The sequence below is a fragment of the Ctenopharyngodon idella genome, chromosome 10 (assembly GCF_019924925.1).
Source record: "Ctenopharyngodon idella isolate HZGC_01 chromosome 10, HZGC01, whole genome shotgun sequence".
In the NCBI taxonomy this organism is placed as follows: domain Eukaryota; kingdom Metazoa; phylum Chordata; class Actinopteri; order Cypriniformes; family Xenocyprididae; genus Ctenopharyngodon; species Ctenopharyngodon idella.
Genome location: NC_067229.1, coordinates 39,442,150 through 39,463,268, shown reverse-complemented (window position 1 = coordinate 39,463,268; position 21,119 = coordinate 39,442,150). Strand labels below are relative to the sequence as shown.

General features: G+C 36.5%; 1 protein-coding gene across 1 annotated transcript in view; it reads right to left on the bottom strand.

Moving 5' to 3' along the window:
- The window catches only part of lhfpl6 (LHFPL tetraspan subfamily member 6), a 35,655-nt gene extending 14,900 nt beyond the window's left edge, over nt 1–20,755 (bottom strand). The window contains exons 1-2 of the mRNA XM_051910985.1: nt 20,464–20,755; nt 18,726–19,236 (exon numbers count right to left, since the gene is read on the bottom strand). Of these exons, the coding sequence (XP_051766945.1) occupies nt 18,726–19,110 (385 nt within the window). The 5' untranslated portion in view covers nt 19,111–19,236; nt 20,464–20,755. The remainder of the gene's footprint in view (nt 1–18,725; nt 19,237–20,463) is intronic.
- Between the last annotated feature and the right edge of the window lie 364 nt (nt 20,756–21,119).

Sequence of the window (21,119 nt, the reverse complement as noted above, 5' to 3'; positions counted from 1 at the left end):
GATGCTGAAAGAACAGAAAGACATCACAATGGTCAATGGTCACAATGACTTACAACAGAGGAACAATTTGAGCTAATTTGAACTAATTTGAACTAATTTGAACATTTTTGATGAAGTAATCAATGCCTGTTTTAGACTACAGCACTGTTCAAAAGTTGTTTTTTTTTAATTAATACTTTAATTCAGCAAAGATGCATTAACCTATATAAATACATTTATAATGTAACAAAATATTTCTGTTTCAAATAAATGCTGTTCTTTTGAACTTTCTATTCATCAATGATAACTTAAAAAAAATTTCCACAAAAAGATTAAGCAGCAACTTTCAACATTAATAATAATAATAAATGTTTCTTGAGCACCAAATCAGCATATTAGAATGATTTCTGAAGGATCATGTGACACTAAAGACTAGAGAAATGATGGTGAAAATTCAGCTTTGCTATCAGGAATAAATTACATTTTAAATTATATTCAAATAAAAAACAGTCATTTTAAAATGTAATAATTTTCCACAATATTATACTGTTTAAGGGCCTGTTTACACCTGGTCACTTGGGTTTCCTCTGTTTAGATAGCTATCTGATTTGTTAAAACCGAATAAATATAAATCTGATCTTAATTCCCGCTCTATATGCATATTTAAAGGGGTCATGAACTGAGAAATCAAATTTTCCTTGATCTTTTGAAATGTAAGAGGTCACTGTACTATAAAAAACATCCTGTAAGTTTCAGAACTCCAAACATCCTTGTTAGTCCAAAAACAGCTTTATTGAAACCAAGCATTTTGTCACAATATGACGTAATAGTGCAACAAAAGACCACCTTTGCAGAATCAAATCAACGCCTACTTCTACATCATCACATCTTTGGCCCCGCCCACTAGTGGGTTACTGAGATGAGAAGGAGAGAAGAGAGATACAGGATCACTGGACTAAAAATAACATTACCTTCCAAAGGATCCTAATGCTAGGAAATTGGTTATCTATTTTCAACTACGTGAATGTCTCAGTAGAGCATTATTTGCTTGTTCGGTACATTTCACTGTGGAATCTTTGGTAAATCAGTGGCAATTTTGCCGCAGGCTTTGCAAACAGACGTTTACTGTAAGATATGGCCCCGACAGTAATGCACAACATGTCTAATGCCTAATCTGTGATCAGTGATTTCTGATATGTAATGATTCATGTACAGTCAGACATTCTTTGTCTGAAAAACGTTTATTGTTGTTTATGAGTCAGTAAATCAAGCCAGTGACTAAACGGTCAACTTCAAATTGTTTCTCTTAATTGCATAAAAATGATCTGTTATTTAAATTGTGATTACATTATATTTAGAAAGCGATGGTCTGCTGATAGACGGTTGATGGTCTGCTGATAGCAGTGGATGTTTACACTGAAGTCTTACAGCAGACACACCCTTTACAACAGAGCATTAAAATCAGAAGGCTAAAATCAGGGTAGAAATTTGCCCTTTATTTCTAAATTATGACCATTTTTGATGTACAAATTATGCAAACATTATAGGTGCACTTCAGGACACGTTATAAAAGGACACGTTAAAACCCCTTTAATGATTTAACAAAGTTCACATCAAAGACCGCAGTAGGAAAGCGGCATCAGCACTGGTAAAATAATTTATAGTCTCACTGCTTTTAATGAAGATGATTGTGTGTTGAGCTTCAGTTTCATTTGCTGCAGTTTGTGCTTAGGCTTGCTGAAGAGATATTCAGCTACTTATATCTCTCTCACATCGTAATTTTTTACCATTTTGTGAGGAGTAAAATTTACATATGTGGCTTCAGAAACTAGATGCATTTACACTTGTCCAGTTTCATCTGGAATGAGTCTCAAACCACCTTCTGAAGTGGTTTAAGTGATCAGATTTAAATCCATCTCAAATGCGTTTTTACTGTAAGTTAAATTTACAGTAAAAAACATAACTGGTATAATGTTAATATAATGTTAGTATAATGTTAATTTTAAGTATATCCGTAAAACCTAAAATGTTGCTACCATATTTTTTACTGTAAATTTAGTGTAGTCAAACACTGATAAAGTCATCAATGCTGATCAGTTTCTATAAAAATGTGTTCTAGTGTATTATAGTTTCAGTGGGTTGAGACATAAAACCCAGAGTCAGTGGCTTTGAATAGACTGAATGAACAATGTCCTCTCACTCTGTGGGGTTGAGCGTAAACTGCTCCACACAGTCAAACATAAGCTACAAAAAAGAATTTCTAAATATGTCACGTTAAACCGCTGGCCCTTGTTTCACACTGAAGAATGTTATTTTTCTTATTACTCTCTACCACTCCTGTCAGTCTCTCCTAAAGAAATCAATGTAAGTATTACATTACCAATGCAGTCTGTCTTTTGCAGTGATTCAAATCCAATATCACTTCCCGGGGTTGAGAGAAAACTGAAGTGAGATGTTTTTTCATTTACTTTCTAACAATATAATTAAAGCACACTTACAAAATGGAAAATCAATAGCCTTCAAATCATGCACAGGAGGTCTAATCGAACCTGCAACAACAACAACAACAAGTATGATACTGGGGGTGATTTTCACACCTCCTATCTTCTGTTATAAAGCTCACCAAAAAAAAGTTCAGAGAATGTGACTGCGGCAGTGTATTAAAAGATACAGAAACCAGAATTAGAAGATGAAGAATAGACAAGAAAAAAACATGAATAAAAGCATTTGTATGTCTAATTACTAGTAGTGTGTATTAAACAAGTAAATGGATGTACAATTTTTAGGTGGTGGACAAAATCAGGAGGAAAAAAAAAATCCCATTCAAGGTGACACCCAAGCCATATAGAGACCAGAATATCATGGGTGGGCACTTTTGACTTCGGTCATTAAATAACCTAGTAACCATATTAGTAACGCCCTAACAACTATCCAGAACATTCTAGTTCAAGGCTGTGCGTTAAATTGACAAGGGATGCACAATATATTGGTACGATATTGGTTATCTTCCGATATTGGAGTTTTTTTTTTTTTTTTTACTTAAAGGGTTAGTTCACCCAAAAATGACAATTCTGTCATTAATTACTCACCCTCATGTCGTTCCACACCTGTAAGACCTTCGTTCATCTTCGGAACACAAATTAAGATATTTTTGATAAAATCCGATGGCTCAGTGAGGCCTCTATTGACAGCAAGACAATTAACACTTTCAGATGCCCAGAGCTTCTCCAGAATAGTAGCTTACTAAACACATATTTAAAACAGTTCATGTGACCACAGTGGTTCAACCTTAATGTTATGAAGCGACAAGAATACTTTTTGTGCGCCAAAAAAAAATAAAAATAATAATGACTTTATTCAACAATATCTAGTGATGGGTGATTCAAAACACTGCTTCATGAAGCTTCGAAGCTTTACGAATCTTTTGTTTTGAATCAGTGGTTCAGAGAGTGTATCAAACTGCCAAAGTCACGCCCCATTGAAATTTCGAAACACTTATGGCGTAACGAAGCCTCGTTTACTGAAATCACATGACTTTGGCCTTTTAAATCGTGCTCCGAACCACTGATTCAAAACAAAAGATTCGTAAAGCTTTGAAGCTTCATGAAGTAGATATTGTTGCATAAAGTCATTTTTTGGTGCACAAAAATATCTTAATTTGTGTTTCGAAGATGAATGAAGGTCTTATGGGTGTGGAACGACATGAGGGTGAATAATTAATGACAGAATTTTCATTTTTGGGTGAACTATTCCTTTAATGTCAGCTGATATCAATATTTTCTTTTATAATTTTATTTTGTAATGTTATTTAATTGTACATGCTCATTTACTCTATTTTTACATTTAGATAACACTCACTTAAAGTTAAACTTTAACAACACTAATAATTTAATAACACTGTATGTAATTTTTAGCAAATATCAAAATGAATATCCATTTTTCATATAGTACATTACTATTGTGATGCCTAAACTCACTTGCAGAGTTTAAAATGATTGGTTTTAATGTTTTATTTTTTGCTTGTTTAGACAAATAGTACAAAATTTTAATATCAGCCATTTATCACTTATTAGCCAAAATGTAATTATCTGCAAGAATTTTAAAAATGGAGCGTACCTAAATATTAGGCTACCCGAGTTAAAAGAGTAAAATATATATAAAAAAGACCTTTTATAATTCATTGCTTTATTTGTAGACTTTGCAAAACCAGTGAAAACAAACCTAACCATTTGTCAGTAGTAAAGAAAGTAAGTGCTTGTGGAGTACAATGTTTATAAACCACTAAAGGAGGAAGTTCTAGCACATAAATAAGCTTGTCTTCTCCTCATCTGACTTTCTCCAACGAGCACTTTTCAATCTATATATAACTGCACTGGGCATATTACGTCTCAATTACCGGAGCGCTATCTGTGAAGTGGCCTGCCAGGGATGAGGGGTTATCGCTGCCAGGGCTCGTCATGTCATTGTTGACTTCTGGGTTGCCAAGTCAACTGGTCAGAACGTCGACAGAGACGTCCAGAATTCACATACTTACAATTTGGAACTCTTCATAGCAATTACATCCATTTCTAAAAATTCTAACATCCTGTTGTATCTGTATGTGGGTTGGCAGGTGGATGTTTTGTGCAGTCCTGTCTTATCACAACTCAACACTGTGAAAACAGAGACAGACCTGCACTGGCTCGGACCTGCTGTTACAGATGGAATTTTCCATGGACGACTGGCTTTTTTTGGCAGCTTTCGTGACAAATTAGCTGCTGTTTGTTAAAGTCTGCATGAGAAGGTGCCAGCAAAGCGTGGACACAAAAGGGACCTGTAAAATAAAATGGCAAAGTAAATTTGAGGAAAAACCAAGGGTGCTAATTTAGTGTTCTTGCGCCACAGTCAAAACAAACCTGACCTGACAAGATTTCCTTTGAACACAGAGGCGTGATTTACCAAAAGACCAACAAAGCATGACTAAAATACCATGACAGTAACATGTGAGAAGGCAATAAAGGGTCAACGATCTCCAGACGATCCTTTCGCTCCTGCTGACCCCCAATAGGGATCGTCTTTAGGTTTAACCTTTGAGCTAGACCAATAAGGAACATTAGAGTAAAATAACAGGGCAGTACAAAACTATTATTCCACCAACTGGTTTAAGCTTTTAAAATTCTTTTAAACATCTCCTTTTGTGTTCCACAGAAGAAAGTAAGTTATACAGGTTTGGAAAGACATGATGGTGAGTAAATGATCATTTTAAATTTTGGGTGAAATATCCATTTAATAAAGTAGTTGGGGCGAGCAGCTGCCTAGACCAAAGTGTCCACGCTGAGTTCCATCATAAAACTTGGCATTCAATCCCTAGGCGTGATTGACAGTCCTGAGCTCAGCTCAAGCGGGCGGCCAGCCGCTGCTATCAGCCTCGTGCACATGATGTAAAGCTGCGCTGTCATCACACGCCATTACAGACCACCACAGACTTACACGGACCATAACTCTTTTTTCAATCAGTCTGAGACTGAGGAAGGCATGAAATGGTGAGAGAAAAGAACACAGAGAAGAAAAGGCCACTGCGGTGTCCTAAACTAAGCTCATGAATTCATTTACCATCATAACAGTCAACAGCTGGGAATGTTTTCATGAACTTAAATGCAAGATTATTCCAAAAGCCTGTTCCTTTTGAAATCACACTGCGGAAAAACTGTACAATGTCGGTGTGAGGCAGGGAATAAATTAAGAATGCTGATTATGTTCTGTTTAGAGGAACATAATATGTTAGCTATTTAAAATTATATTAGCCAAGTTCCTTTTTAAAGGAACAGTTCACTCAAACATTACAATTCTTTTATTATTTACTCACCCTTATGATGTTCCAAACTTGTACAACTTTCTTTCTTCTGTGGAACACACACTACTGTTCAGAAGTTTGGGGTCTGTATTTTTGTTTTTTTTGTTTTTGAAAGAGGTCTTAAACTAAAATGTATTCTTTGATGTCAAAGCTGAAGACTAGAGTAATTCAGAGTCACATGATCCTTCAGAAATCATTCTAATATGCTGATTTGGTGCTCAAGAAACATTTATCACTATTAATCTTGAAAACAGCTGTGCTGCTCAATATTTATTTATATAGAAACTGTGATACATTTTGTCAGGATTCTTTGAAAAGAAAGTTCAAAATAACTTTTTTTTTAATAGAAATCTTTTGTACATTACAAACATATTTATAGTCACTTTCGATAAATTGAATGCATCCTTGCTGACTGAAGGTATTAATTTCTTTAAAAAAAAAAACAAAAAAAAAAACTTTGGAACGGTAGTATGAAAGGAAATTGTTTGAATATCCTGGTCTCTATTTTCACGAATAGACAAAAATAGCCAAAAATGCACCATAAAAGTATGATAAAGGTAGTTCAAAATGACTAGATGCAATATTCCAAGTCTTCGCTAAGCCGTGCACACACTTATTGTAAGGCCGATTACACTCGGTGTTCAAATTCCGTATGTAAGTATATAAATCTGCTTCAGTCAAAGGAAACAGTCTTTGTGTGTTGTGCTCAGTCTTAGAATGTTTTAGCTAGTCGTTAAATGTGTCCTAAGCTTTAGTCATACAATAGTATTGTGTGAGGAAAAGACCAAAATTTAAATCATTATACTGAAATCACATTCATGAATTGTTCTTTTGAGTCTGAGTCAATAAATCAGCTGATCCAGTTCACAAAAATCAATGTGAATGATCTGTTCACAAATTGGATCCAGATCTAAATCTCACTGTGATCTCAATGTGAACTCAATGATTTGGTCGTAAGATTTACAGACTACTAGATTAGGAGATCAAGTCTTACATTTTTTTTTTTTTAAACACACAACACACTTTTTTTTTCAACACACAAAGATATCATATGGCTTCAGAAGACTTGTAGTAGGCTATATGGTAAATAAGTCATATGAAGCACTATTATGATATATTTATGATATGTTTTGGTGCTTTTTTGAAGCTTGAAAGCTCCAGTCCTCATTCACTGTAATTGCATAAAAAAAGAGCAAGCAGGCATGTTCTTTGTACTCTGTTCTTGTTCTATGTTCAATGGAAGAAAATCATCATGAGGGTGAGTAGATGGCAGAATTTTCATTTTTCACTACATCAGCTTCAACAGAAACTGCAGGTTACAGTGTTGTGGAAAAAAACAAAAACATTCAAATTCAACAAAGCAGTAAACAGACTGAAAAAAAAATCCATCAAGGCCCTAATGGTTCCTCAGAGATACCACATTCAGGTTGCAAGAGATGAAAACCCTTCTCTACTGAGCTTCCTTCGAATGTGCATGTGCCATCTGTGTGAATCCAAACCTTTCTTCTCTTCTGCTTTATCCTCAAAAAAATCTCCCTCTGCCACACTTTTGAATCGGTCTCTGAGAAAACCATTTATTTCCTCTTTTACTGTAGCCAAAGAATGTCTCTGCTGCCACAGTCGTGGACCTTAGAGGACCATCTGGAAGCCTGGAACATTCCAGCATGATTGCCCTAAGGAGAATGCAGACCTGCATTCCAATCTGAGGGAGGGAGCTGGGCTGGAGAGGGACCACGCAGCGCTGGAAGTGGACTGAGCCAAGTTCGCAATGGAACTTCTCAAAGTTCTTGAACACAGAGAATCCTTTGTTCAGTTATCCATGGAAAGTTGGCTTTGTTCAAGTGTGCGTGTGCGTATTTGTGAAAAGTTAATAACGTCTAGCTCTTGCCCTTTTGGATAAGAAAAAAATTGTGATAAGAAATTAAAGCAATATTTCACCCAAAAATTCTGTCATCTTTACTCAACCTCACGTAGTTCCAAACCTGTATGACTTTCTCTCTTTTTGAAAAAAATGCCATTGTTTCAACTCAACAGCATACCCAACCATAAATCTTGAGTAATAACATTTATTTAACAAAAAAAAGAAGTTGAAACCACGTATTAAATGTATTAAAGATTGTAGGTATTCAAATATAAAAGCTTAAGAACTGGTTTGATTTAGATCTTTTCAGTTGATTTTGGATAAATTGGTTGATCCATTTTACAAAAGAGGTCTGAATCATGTTCATGAATCAGACTAAACTAGTTCTCAAATTCAACTCACTGACTCGATCTAGTCAAAGCAAATAACAGCTCACTGGAGGGGATGATTATCACTGAATAATGACATGGAACTACTTTACACCTTTTTGAAGCTTGAAAACCTTAATCCTCATAGATTGAAACTGACGAAAAGAACGATCCTTCAATTTTTTTTATTTTGTTTTCTGTGGAAGTCATACATGTTTGAAACAACATGAGGGTGAGTAAATTATGAATTTTCATTTTTATGTGAACTATCCCATTAACCAGAACAAAAGACCAATGTCTCATATTGCTCATAGTTTTGTTAGATGATAAAGGAGGAAGGAGTGCTAGATACTGTATTCAAGGGACGCTGAAGCAGACTGAGGACATGGTAGACGGGCAAATATGAAAAAGTATCAGGGCGCTTTTTCATGCGCTGCACTCACCCACACGCTCATATATGCTATTCTGAGCATCTGAGGATTTGAACATCCCCGCTCTCTTGTGAATCACTGCCTTTCTCAATTATGTGAGCTGGTTTCAAGATTTACGCCTCAAAGCTAAAATATCATACTGGATTTGAAGACAGATTTTTTTAGCCAGTTAAGTTTCAATGAATAATTCATGAATGAAAGCTCTCCTTCCAGCACGTGTCCGCCTGACTCCAGTTTATCTGGCCACACAACAGATGCTCAAAACAATGGGAACAAAAAATCTCTTTATATTCAACAAACCCATAGCAAAGTCATTCTGAGTCTCGTCGTCCAGAACAAACAATATACAATAAACAATATACTATTCTCGTGTCAACCTTTTTATTTATATTTAAAATTCAGTTTTAAATTGGTATTGACAACTAATAAAAAAAAAGACAAAAAAGTGTCACAAAAAAGGAATACCCTCCAAAAAATCCCTTTTATCTCAACCCAATAATCTTTGCTCATTGTAGGTCAAGGACAAAATGGAATGCAAAGAAAGCACCTATCGTTCCAGACTGGTGCAAAGCAAATACAAAGATTTTTTTGAGCTGAAAATGAAGTCATGCAGCATGCTGCTTTTCTTACAAGAATGTAAACATGCGAAAACCAGTCAAAGACATGACCTTCATATCCTTATGGCTGTATACAGTTCTGTCAAGGAGGGCCAATGTTGCAACCTGCTGGAATGGTTTCAGAGTCATTTCCTTAAGGAGTCACGGAGGAATCATTTCTTGTAAACCGTGTGGGTTTCTTTATAAAAGTTGAGATTGGCCAACTGATGGTGCCCTGCTGCTCTCACATTGTTTTCTCAGGAATCTGGAGAGATGGAATCATCAAATGATGATACCATCTCTTCTAAATATGCCTTAAATTATGTGTGTGACTCAAATAACAAGAAAGAATAGAGAATGGCAAGTTTCCTAAATGGCTCCTAAAGTGAGAACTGTTATTGCACATCTTGTATTATGACCCATTTTTATTTTCCAAAGAATAAAATATCCTTATATTTGCACTTTGTGATGGGAAAGTACATACCAGCATTGGGACATGAAAGCATCATAAAATTGCATCTTGATATCCAGTGTTGGGGAAAATTTACTTTTAAAAGTAATGCATTACAATATTGTGTTACTCCCTAAAAAAGTAACTAACTGCGTTACTTAGTTACTTCTTATTGAAAGTAATGCGTTACTTTTTCTCACCTGGGCTGGGCTTGTTTGTTTCTTTTATAATAACAAAAAATCATCATTGAAGCTCAGCAGCAAAGACAGTTAATAAAGTGAGATTAAATACATAGTATATTTGTGTTATTTAACATTTAATTTTTGCATGTTTGCATAATAGTCTGAGTTTGCATTTCACGGTTTTTATTCATTTTGAGGAATACTGAATCTGTTTTAGCGCAAGTGAGATGAGTAAATGCATGCTCGTATTTAGTCTAGAACTACAATAACCATCATGTTCACACAGCGCACACAACACCTCTGCACTTACTCCTGATTTCTCTCAACATGGGGACAGGAGAGCTGTCTGTCAATAAATAGGAAAACCATAATTTGCGTTACTTATTTGAAAAAGTAACTCTGATGTTTTGTTGTAAATTTAAAAGTAATGCGTTAATCTGATTACGTAACACAACATTACCCCCAACACTGTTGATATCAAGTTGTACTACTAGCATCTTAGTAAATTCATTACTTTAAAATTCATTATAACGTAACTTTTAAATTCATATGTTTTAAAAACTGCTGTGGCAGTTTCTGCCTTTCATTTTTTCATTATGCAATTGACATCAAAAAAAGAAGTTGAAAAGGAATAATTACAAACATCACTTTCTTAGGGTTCTGGACAATATTTGCATGCATGGATGCACAAAAAAAAAAAAAAAAAAAAAAAAAGATTTAAATTTTTTGGACCATTATTATTAATTAAAAAAAAAAAATCATTATTTTTCATGACACAATTTCCATTTTCTTCAGTATAAAAAATGATTTCTCACATTAAAATTAGTATAATGTACAAAAAAATTCATTGTGAAATATTTCACATCATTGTAGTTTTTGTTGTTCTACCTGTAATTTATGCATTTCTTTCTTTCACTTTTTTTTTCTTCAAGTTATTATTTTTACCTTAACAAAGTAATACAAACATTATGGAATTATAGCAATGAGTATCATCATGTTTAATAATTCATTATACAATCATTTGAAAATTTGTTACATGCACCATTTAAAATTATGGAATACATACAGGAGACATTAAAGTAAAGAAAATTTGGGGGAAATTAGCTTAATAGTCATTAAAGGTGACCTATAACGCCCCTTTTGACCAGACGTAATATAATTCTCTGGTGTCCCCAGAATGTGTCTGTGAAGTTTCAGCTCAAAATACCCACAGATAATTTATTATAGCTTGTCAAATTGGCCCCAATTTGGGTGTGAGCAAAATCAAACCATTTTTGTGGGAGGGTTGCTTTAAATGCAAATGAGCTCGTGCTCTCCGCCCCCAAGCTTGCACTGAGGCATACACAATACAGAAGCTAAAAAAAAAAAATAAAAAAAATACAGAAGCTAACACAGCAAATATAACTTGCAAAATGGATCATTAAACTATTCTTGATGCAATACATAACATAGGTATGGCATGTATTTTGTTGTATTTTGTGAATAAGAACGAAGATGCGTTTATGAATTATACAGACTACACGCGTTTTTGTGTTAAAAATGAAAATAACGAAATGGCTCTGGTCTCCGTGAATACAGTAACAAACAATGGTAACTTAAGCCACAATTAACAGTACATTAGGAGCGTGCTAACTAAACACATTCAGGAAGACAATTTGCAAACATCACAAAAAAAATATATATGAAATTGGATCAGTTGGTATCGATCCATCTTTGAGAACCAATTTCTGTGCAAATCCTTGTTTTACTGACGACCATGTGAAGCATTCTAGTGTTAATGACTTACACATACTGCTATATGAATTTATCTGGACACATTTCCTTCATAAATAAAATTACACAACTGCGTCCTTAGTGGCTCAGATGTTTGCTATTATAGCCGTTAACAGATCATTTCTAATCTTGGGTATCATTTAGACAGGATAACATGTGGATTGAAATTCATCCTGCATTCATAATGGGCTACACCCATTGGTGTCAAATTTACAAGACAATATCTGTTACCACTGTCATTGATTTCTGTGAAAGACAGGAACAGATTTTCTTTACCTCTGCCCTATTCAGTTCACTAAGTGTCAGTCTCTCAAGACTCTTTTTCTCCTATTTTCCAGCAACATTCCAAACACATTCCAAACATTCCAATGAGTCTACATCATTTTCAGACAGATCTACAGACAGTAGAGAAACTGACAGTCAGACATAGTGAGAGATGTGCAGTAGTCTGCTCCTCGTCCTGGAGCCAGTAAGTCTCTTCATGCTGCTGCAGCTGTCTCCATCAGCTGGATCCTGCCTGTCTTTCCCATTCACACCACCCTACGCCCTCTCATCTCTCCATCCGTCTCTTTCCAAGCGCCCAGGGGTCAGCACGGGTCAGCTAAAACCAGCGTTTACACCCTTAGCTAGGGCTGTTCCCACACCACCACAAATACACACGGCACGTTGCTCAAGCGCACACGCTTGCGTTCACCCACACGAATGTACACGAAAATCAGCAGTTCTCAACACCCGGTCGTCTCCGCAATTAGAAACATTCCAGCGTGACTAATTAAATATTGTCAATCTAGATTTAAACGAGAGAGATTTACACAGCACACAAATGTGACATATTTGACATCTGAGCTAACAGAGGGAAATCAGGAGGCAAACCCTGCAGCCCACTGTGACCGGATGTAAAGTCAAGGACAACTCTGGAAAAGTTAATGATTATTGTCATACTTCGCCTGTTTAATAACTTAAAAATAGGAGTAAAACACCATACTGTTGTGCAGTTTTTAAACTCAAACATTGACAGACAACATACACGTTTTCTAAGCTGCATTGACCCTCTGTTGGTATTTGTTGAAAGTTTACAGTTCAAGAAGTGAAAGCTTACAGTAAGACAACTGCTGCCGGCCGGATTACTGAACCGTCACGTCTCAAAGCTCACTCGAGCACACGCACGCACAGAGTTTTTGCCACCTGACTTATTTGTGTTTTCCTCAGGGTAAGCTTGTATTTCCCCACTGTAAGTACAACGACGTGATCCACAGAGTGAAGGGGCCACAAAAACACAGAACGATTGTGATATTCGGAGACACAGCTGGACATGAATTTGCCTCATTTTTGTCACTTAAACTGAATATGAGGAATTCACATAGTATGTATACATGCAAATACAAAATGTTTGGGGTCTGGAAGATTTTTTAATTTTTTTGAAACAAGACACTTATGCTCACCAAGGATGCAATTATTTGTTCAAAAATACAGTAAAAATGTTAATATTGTAAAATATTTTATATATATATATATATATATATATATATATATACATACACAGGTGCTGGTCATATAATTAGAATATCATCAAAAAGTTGATTTATTTCACTAATTCCATTCAAAAAGTGAAACTTGTATATTATATTCATTCATTACACACAGACTGATATATTTCAAATGTTTATTTCTTTTAATTTTGATGATTATAACTGACAACTAAGGAAAATCCCAAATTCAGTATCTCAGAAAATTAGAATATTACTTAAGACCAATACAAAGAAAGGATTTTTAGAAATCTTGGCCAACTGAAAAGTTTGAACATGAAAAGTATGAGCATGTACAGCACTCAATACTTAGTTGGGGCTCCTTTTGCCTAAATTACTGCAGCAATGCGGCGTGGCATGGAGTCGATTAGTCTGTGGCACTGCTCAGGTGTTATAAGAGCCCAGGTTGCTCTGATAGTGGCATTCAGCTCTTCTGCATTGTTGGGTCTGGCATATCGCATCTTCCTCTTCACAATACCCCATAGATGTTCTATGGGGTTAAGGTCAGGCGAGTTTGCTGGCCAATTAAGAACAGGGGTACCATGGTCCTTAAACCAGGTACTGGTAGCTTTGGCACCGTGTGCATGTGCCAAGTCCTGTTGGAAAATGAAATCTGCATCTCCATAAAGTTGGTCAGCAGCAGGAAGCATGAAGTGCTCTAAAACTTCCTGGTATACGGCTGCGTATACTGCGTAACTGTTTTCTGTTTTAATATATATTTAAAATGTAATTTATTCCTGTGGTGGCAAAGCATTTTTATGAAACAAAAATCTTTTGTAACATTATAAATGTCTAATCCCTTTCAAGTTAATGCATCCTTACTGATTACAAGTATTAATTTCTTTTTAAAGGGGATATATCATTAAAATCCGACTAGCCGCTCAGATTCCGCTCCCCTTGTGACGTAGGAAGGGAATCTTATAATATTACCACCCCTTAATCTGCACGTTTCCACCCACGGTGCCGTATTTTGTTTTCGCAAGCAAAAATGGTGTATCGTTTATGGCCATGACAAAAGTTTGCCATGGCAAAAGTTGGAGCAAAGCATGCTAACTGTTTGTCGTTAGCTGCACAGACGAGCACAGAAACTATTTAGAGTCTTGTTAGCTTGGATAGCCTGCAAGTTGACCCTGGCAAGCTCGATTGCTAAAAAAAAAAGGAGCGTTTCTGTCCAGCGATATTTTGAAAAAATCTATTAGACGATTCACAGTAGCCTTGTGTATATGGCTCTGTTTGGTAAACAGGTATGCTATGTATAGTGGGCGTCCATACGGGTTTCGCACAAAAGACATGATGGCACATGCTAATTGATGAGCTGAATCAACTCCACAGCAACTACATAAATCACTAACCATTCAGAAACGTCCAGTTGCATTCTATAACTTCTTGATGACTCTCTCCATCAGTGTCCGACTCCGGTTTGAACAATGTAAGGCTGAACACCGTTACTGACAATCGTCATTTTGGCTGCGTGAGGTTCTCCAGCTTTGTTATTGTTGAGCAATTTGAAGTGCGAGCTGTTAAAACTCCGCCCTCTTTTGGAAAGCGGGCAGGGATCAGCAGCTCATCTGCATTTAAAGGGACACACACAAAAACAGTGTGTTTTTGTTCACACCCAAATAGCAGCAAATTTTACAAGCTATAAATAAATGATCTGTGGGGTATTTTTAGCTGAAACTTCACAGACATACTCTGGGGACACCAGAGAGTTATATTACATCTTATGAAAAGGGGCATAATAGGTCCCCTTTAAAAAAATCTTACTGACCCCAAACTTCTGAACGGGAATGTAAGAAAGTGTGTATGCAGTAATGATGGGTCACAATGGTCAACTAGTTCTCCAACAACCAGCTAATTAATTTTGACTATATAGATTTTGACTTTTTCATATTTTATATATATTAGCATGCTAACACTTTACGCTCCTTAAGAAATATGTTTTATTGTCAAGTGAGCCCAAAACCAGTCTACACAGGTTTTTTCTTCTTTCTTTTTGCACTTTCCTAAAATGAAGCATGTCTGTATTGGATGAGCGCATGCAGAATTACATAGAAAGTCAATAGAAAACCATAGAAATTTGATCTTACACCCCCTTCCATGTTCATTTCTAAATATTTTTGTAATTAGATAATGCTATGAGCTAATAATAGTGTAACAGTGTAGCATTTCAACTCATATTTTATGTTAAACCCTTTTAGAGTGTTGCCTGCAACTACTGCAGAAAATGCAGAAAAAGTTATACAGACACTAGTGGGCATAGTTATGGTTCAATGAACGCATTCTTTTCCATCTTCAACAGCGAAATAGATACAGTACAGCAAATACTAAACAGTAAAAAGGTAAGAGATAAGAAAAGAAAATCAGAGAACAGACCTTTGATAGAGACATAAGGCATTGCATGAGGGAGGAAAAGCATGGGAGAAATCCAAACAGTTGATTTTTGCACTGGCAAACTGTAACAAACTCATCAGGCAATGCCATTAAAGCAAAGTGAGAAACATCTCCCAGGAACTGGTTGTTCTGAAAGGATATGTCCTCAGTATTTCACTAATGTGATAAGAAGACATTAAAGAGTAATTGAGAAAACACCCAGACCAACTCAGTCATATCGGCAGATCTCTCAAGCGAATAAGACTCATTTCAAGGTCTTGTGTTCTTATTGGCCAGGATCCTGACAGTAGCCAGATGGAATCCATAAATCCTATGGTAAATTCAGTGTATGAAACACATGACTGAGCCGACTGTCTTTCAGGAGTGCGTGCGTGACGTATGCAAACATGCAACGTGTGCTGTGAAGCAAGACGTGGGTGTGAGAGGAAACCCAAGAGGATGCAGGACTTCACAAGTTCGACCTATTAATGAATAATATTCCCACCTGAAAGGGCAAACTGAAGATGTGATACTCCAATATGGCATCTGGCATCTGTCCCAGAATTAGTAAGTCCATAAGCGAGTCTCTATCGCTTTTACTGTATCAAGTGATAAAAAAAGACAAAGCAAAGCCACAGCTTTCTAGGACAAGGAAAACCTGCAAACAGGAAATATTTAGTTGCCCTTGAATAAAACATCACAAAGGAAGCAGGTGTATGTATGTGTGTGTGGAAAAGTAAAGAGAGCATAAAGGAGATGGGAATATGAAAGGGATATGAAAGAAAGAACAGTTGCCTACGGTCCCTCATAGAGAGGTCACATATAATCAACCTTCATTATTTCCCATCTCACTGAAATGGAGCAAAGTCACTGCTCAGAGGCAAGTCAAAAGAAGAGAGGGTGATGTAAGTCATAAGGGCCCATGAGGGACCCTTCTCCCCTCATATACTGCTCATTACAGGGCCAATCGCTTCATAAGCAGCACTGTTACTGCCTCACAAATATAAAGATCTCGTAAAAAGGACAGTAACAAGAGCCAATTTATTCTGTGTAACCCTCTGCTCTTTTTCTGCCTGTGCGTGTAGGCAAGGCTGCTTTCGCAAGGCACGTCCACTTTCTTGACCATTAAAAGCTAATTTGGCCTGGACTAGTTTTCCCCGAGGAGGTCAGGTAAATTTGTGCTTCACAGACGTTTGAACAAGTGTGTTTTTTCCCTCATATAACCTCTGTATAAATTACCGAGCAATTTAAGTTTCTCAGGCTAACTCGGGGGTCCTGTGAGAAATCGAATACCTTCTGGAGAGGAATGTGTGTGATTCCGGTATATTATTTTTCACAACGCTTCTCCTCATTTACTTTGACCTTTGGTGAATGCTGTAACTAAAGCTTAAATTTCTCGTTTCACTGCCTGGTGCACCTTCATGATGGATTTAGACCTTTCGGCTGACTTCAGCTTGCCATCTGGATAAAATAACAGTTGGCGGTTCAAGTACTGCTGGTACTGCATTTGATATAAAAAGAAAAGCAATACAGAAGGTCCAATCACAAGCTGATCAGAAAGGCCACAGTAGTAGAAGCATAAGGTATGATTCTTACTTTAATGACTTCCTTCCCTTAAAGGGTTAGTTCATCCAAAAATTAAATTTCTTTCGTTCTAAACTTATAAGACATTCGTTCATCTTTGGAACATAAATTAAGATATTTTTTGATGAAATCCAAGAGGTTTTTTTTTATCCCCCATAGAAAGCCATGTAATTACCATCATTCAAGGTCCAGTAAAGACATCATTAAAATAGTCAAAACGCCAGCTCAGAATTGGCCGGCTCCTGCGTCAGTATCACACGCATGTGTCGTGCTGCTCACTTGTACCAATACTGAGCCGGCGTTTTGACGTAACACTTAAGCGCTGAACTGCATTCACTGCGTCAACTGCGTAGAAGACTGACAGGGTAGAGAAGAAATTGTTGAATAAAGGCGTTATTTTTGTTTTCTTTTTGCACACAAAAAGTATTCTCGTCATTTCATAACATTAAGGTTGAACCACTGTAGTCAGACTAGTCACGTTGACTATTTTAACGTTATCTTTACTACTTTTCTGGACCTTGAATGATGGTAATTATGTTGCTTTCTATGGGGGATAAAAAATATCATCAAAAATATCTTAATTTGTGTTCCGAAGATGAAAGAAGGGTTTGGAACGGCACAAGGGTGAGTAATTAATGACAGAAATTTCATTTTTGGGTGAACTAACCCTTTAAAGGGACGGTTCACCAAACAAATGTAAATGATGTCATTGTTTACTCACCCTTATGTCGGTCCAAACCTGTACGACTTTTGAAGAGCATTTCGGTCAATAAAATGAAAGTCTATGGACAAGAATATATTTTTTTGTGCTCCACAGAAGAAAGTCAGTCATACAAGTTGTGGAAAAACAGAAATTTCATTTTGGGTGAACTATGCTTTTAATTATATACATATTGTTTAAATTATTTTATAATTTTACCACAATATGCTCACATACCGTCCGAAATCAGTACATGAAATCATAACACGTTCTGTGTTAACAACTGTAACTCAATAGTCATTTGGAAAGCCAATCCCATCTGAACTAAATACATGAAAGGAAACTCTTGTTTGCTTTTCACCATTTGTTTGGTTACCAAACAAACTCAAACTGATTTTCACCAGGATGTAAGTTTGGTGTCTTTGCCCAAATCAGCAAGAGGTCACAGGCTCCTCTCTTCACAGGATGACATGAATCGTAGCAACCAAATGTCAAAACAAGCACACCGAGTTTCATTTAGAGTATGCGGTCGTCGTCATGTGTTCCCGCTCAGAAGTTGCTAACTTGCGTCTAGGAAGACACAAACGGAAGTGTGTGTTTGCAAAGTTGCAGCGTTTCATCTGACTATCCATTTACCAAAACATTCATCCATCATTCCGACAACCCATCTATGCATCCAACCAATAAATTAACTGAAAAATAGTAGCTGACCAACTAACCAGAAAGTGGGGTGGCCGATATAAATTCGATATTAGTCTATTTTTAAAAAAAAAAATTACAAATAATTATATTATGTTATATTAAATGTTAGGCTTTTTATAATTGAATTGAATTAAATTAAATATTAGTTTTATTATAGGAGGATAAACTCAAAATAAATATCGGCAGAGGCATCATCATGGCCATATATCAATCTATTAATGCTTAAAACCATGTTGCCCATTCAATTATTCATCTAGCTGTCCATCAAACTTTTCATCTCTCAATCCATCTATCCACACATTCATCCAACCATTTATCCATTTACCCATCCACTGAATCTCCAGTCAAGCTCCTTGCAATTGGACTCACCTCCCACGAACTGTATCCCTCCTGCCACTCGTCCGATGGTGCGAGAGATTAGATCCGTAACACAGCATCCCATCATTGCCGTGAGAGCCACCAGGAGCAGCAGTCCGCAGCCTGTCCCCGTCACCACCGTGCAGATCCTCCACTCCAGACTCGGGATGCCCTGGAAGGAGGCATAGCGCCCACATTGCTCCAACATAACTGTCCCACCACGGGCCTCATCCCTTACGGGGTAGGAACAGCGCCGGAATGTTCCAAATGACACTGGCTTACCCATCTGCGACCCAAGCAGCCAGTACGGCATGAAGAAGCCTATGCAAGATGTGGCTGCACAAAGGAAGGACAACAGGGCCCAAACCACACCTGCGCATGTAAGACTGGATGCCATCTCGCTCAGCTCAAACTAAAAGATTTCATATATATGCAAAAGACACTGATTTCAGGTTGAGTGCACATGCAGAGCTCCTAAGCCCACCGGCCCAGATCCTCCCGATGTCTTCCTGCTCGGTTACACCTGAGGAAATAGTAAAAAAGTGCAGTAACGTCAGTAATACGTCATAAATCCGAGGTGACAACTAAGCTCTTCAAACTGCATAAAGGTTAATGAAACGTGTTCACTTTTGTATATACATTTCCATCTGAACATAGGTAAACACTAGTTAAAAAAAAAAAAAAAAAACTTTGCCTGTTTCCCACCCAAATATTTTGACCAGTGGAACCTTTTCACAGACTGTGATGATGCATTTCCACAGTTAACAACATCGCAGATGTAGCAAAGTTTTTCATATTTAAATTTTTTTTTTTTAATACATTTTTTTACATTTATAACCCTATACTTATGTTTTGGAAAGTTGTGGAAACGCTATCATGGATTTTTTCTTTTTTGCTATTGGAGCAAATGGGAATACAAAAAATATATTTGCTGTCATCTTCCGTTCACCACTATAGAAGTTTACCCAACTTTGACGACTTCCGTTTCTGAGAACACCTCAAATGTGAAAAGAGTTCATGATAAATTTTTAATTACTTTTCCAGTCATGCATGATTACTACTCATTACTAAGATTTCTGGGGTAGTTTTCTACATATGAAACCAATGTACAGACTTTACAGTAGTTTTCCAAATGTCTCCAATAAGACAAAAATACAATATAAATATCCAGGTAACAAAATACTTTCAAGACTCTGGAAACTCTGGATTATGGGATTTAAATAGAATGAAGAGTGTGTTTACAATTTACATTTTCACACCTATTAATATTTATATGTACATAGTTGGTTAAATATTTAAATAGGATGTTGACATAGTGTAACATGCTGTAATCCATCTAAAATAATTTGAAACAGCATTTTGCTCATTTTATTAGCATCATACACTATGACTTCATATTAATGTAGAGACTAATTGGGATATTTGTAGTTTTAAAATATGTCACACCACAGAGCCATTTAAAATGACTAGTTCATTTGAAATGGTCGTGTCCTGTGACAGGACTTCAAATAACGTAGTTAAGAGAAGATTTCAAATGGTACGTAAGCACATAATATATACACTTTTTCTCACGCATTCATATACATTTCAACCTAAAATCTTGATGTTGATAAAAGAAAAGTTAATGGACGCATTATGAGTCCTCTATCCCTAACCATATGGAATGTAAACATAAAGGAAAACATTATGGCGAGCTGTCATGTGGAAACCAGAGTCCAAAAGTGAGTCAAGCATTCGATAGATATCTTACATGTCTAGCTGTGTCGTTCACTGTTTCCGATTCCACTTGTTTTCAAAAACTAAAGATCATAAAAGACGACAAAATGTGGCGAAAATGTGTTTGCTTCTATCCGGTCCTGGGTCGAGCGTCCCTGAAGTCTTTAACTCTGGCGTCTACAGTCCACTTACTGCCCGAGCACATGCACGTCTCTGCCCGGGACTAAACCGAGTGTGTTAAAACGGAGTGGGAACGCGCAAGCAGAGGCATCAATCTCCAGATCCTCCGCCCAGGGGCTGGTCTGACATGCTGTGTTTCCCAAGACGACGTAAGACTCCGCCTGGCTACTGCGCGCTCTCTCAAAGTCCCTCGTCAAAAGCAGTAATTTTTGTCATTTCGGTTCTCCGTGGATAGTGGAGAAATACCGTTTCTCCACCAGCCATGGTGGAAAACATATTATAAATGTGTTTTTAGAAAAATACGTGATTTATACCCTACCATGAGCCTGAAGGAAAATATAACTTCACAAAATACAAATTAAGGATAAACACTAATAAATTATGAAATTAACTTTATATCGATTTTAGCCATAACATGAAAAAAGCAACGATACAAATTACACTTTACATAAAACTAATAATTTAGCCTACATATTCTATTTTACATAAAAAAAATATGTCTGCGCCACA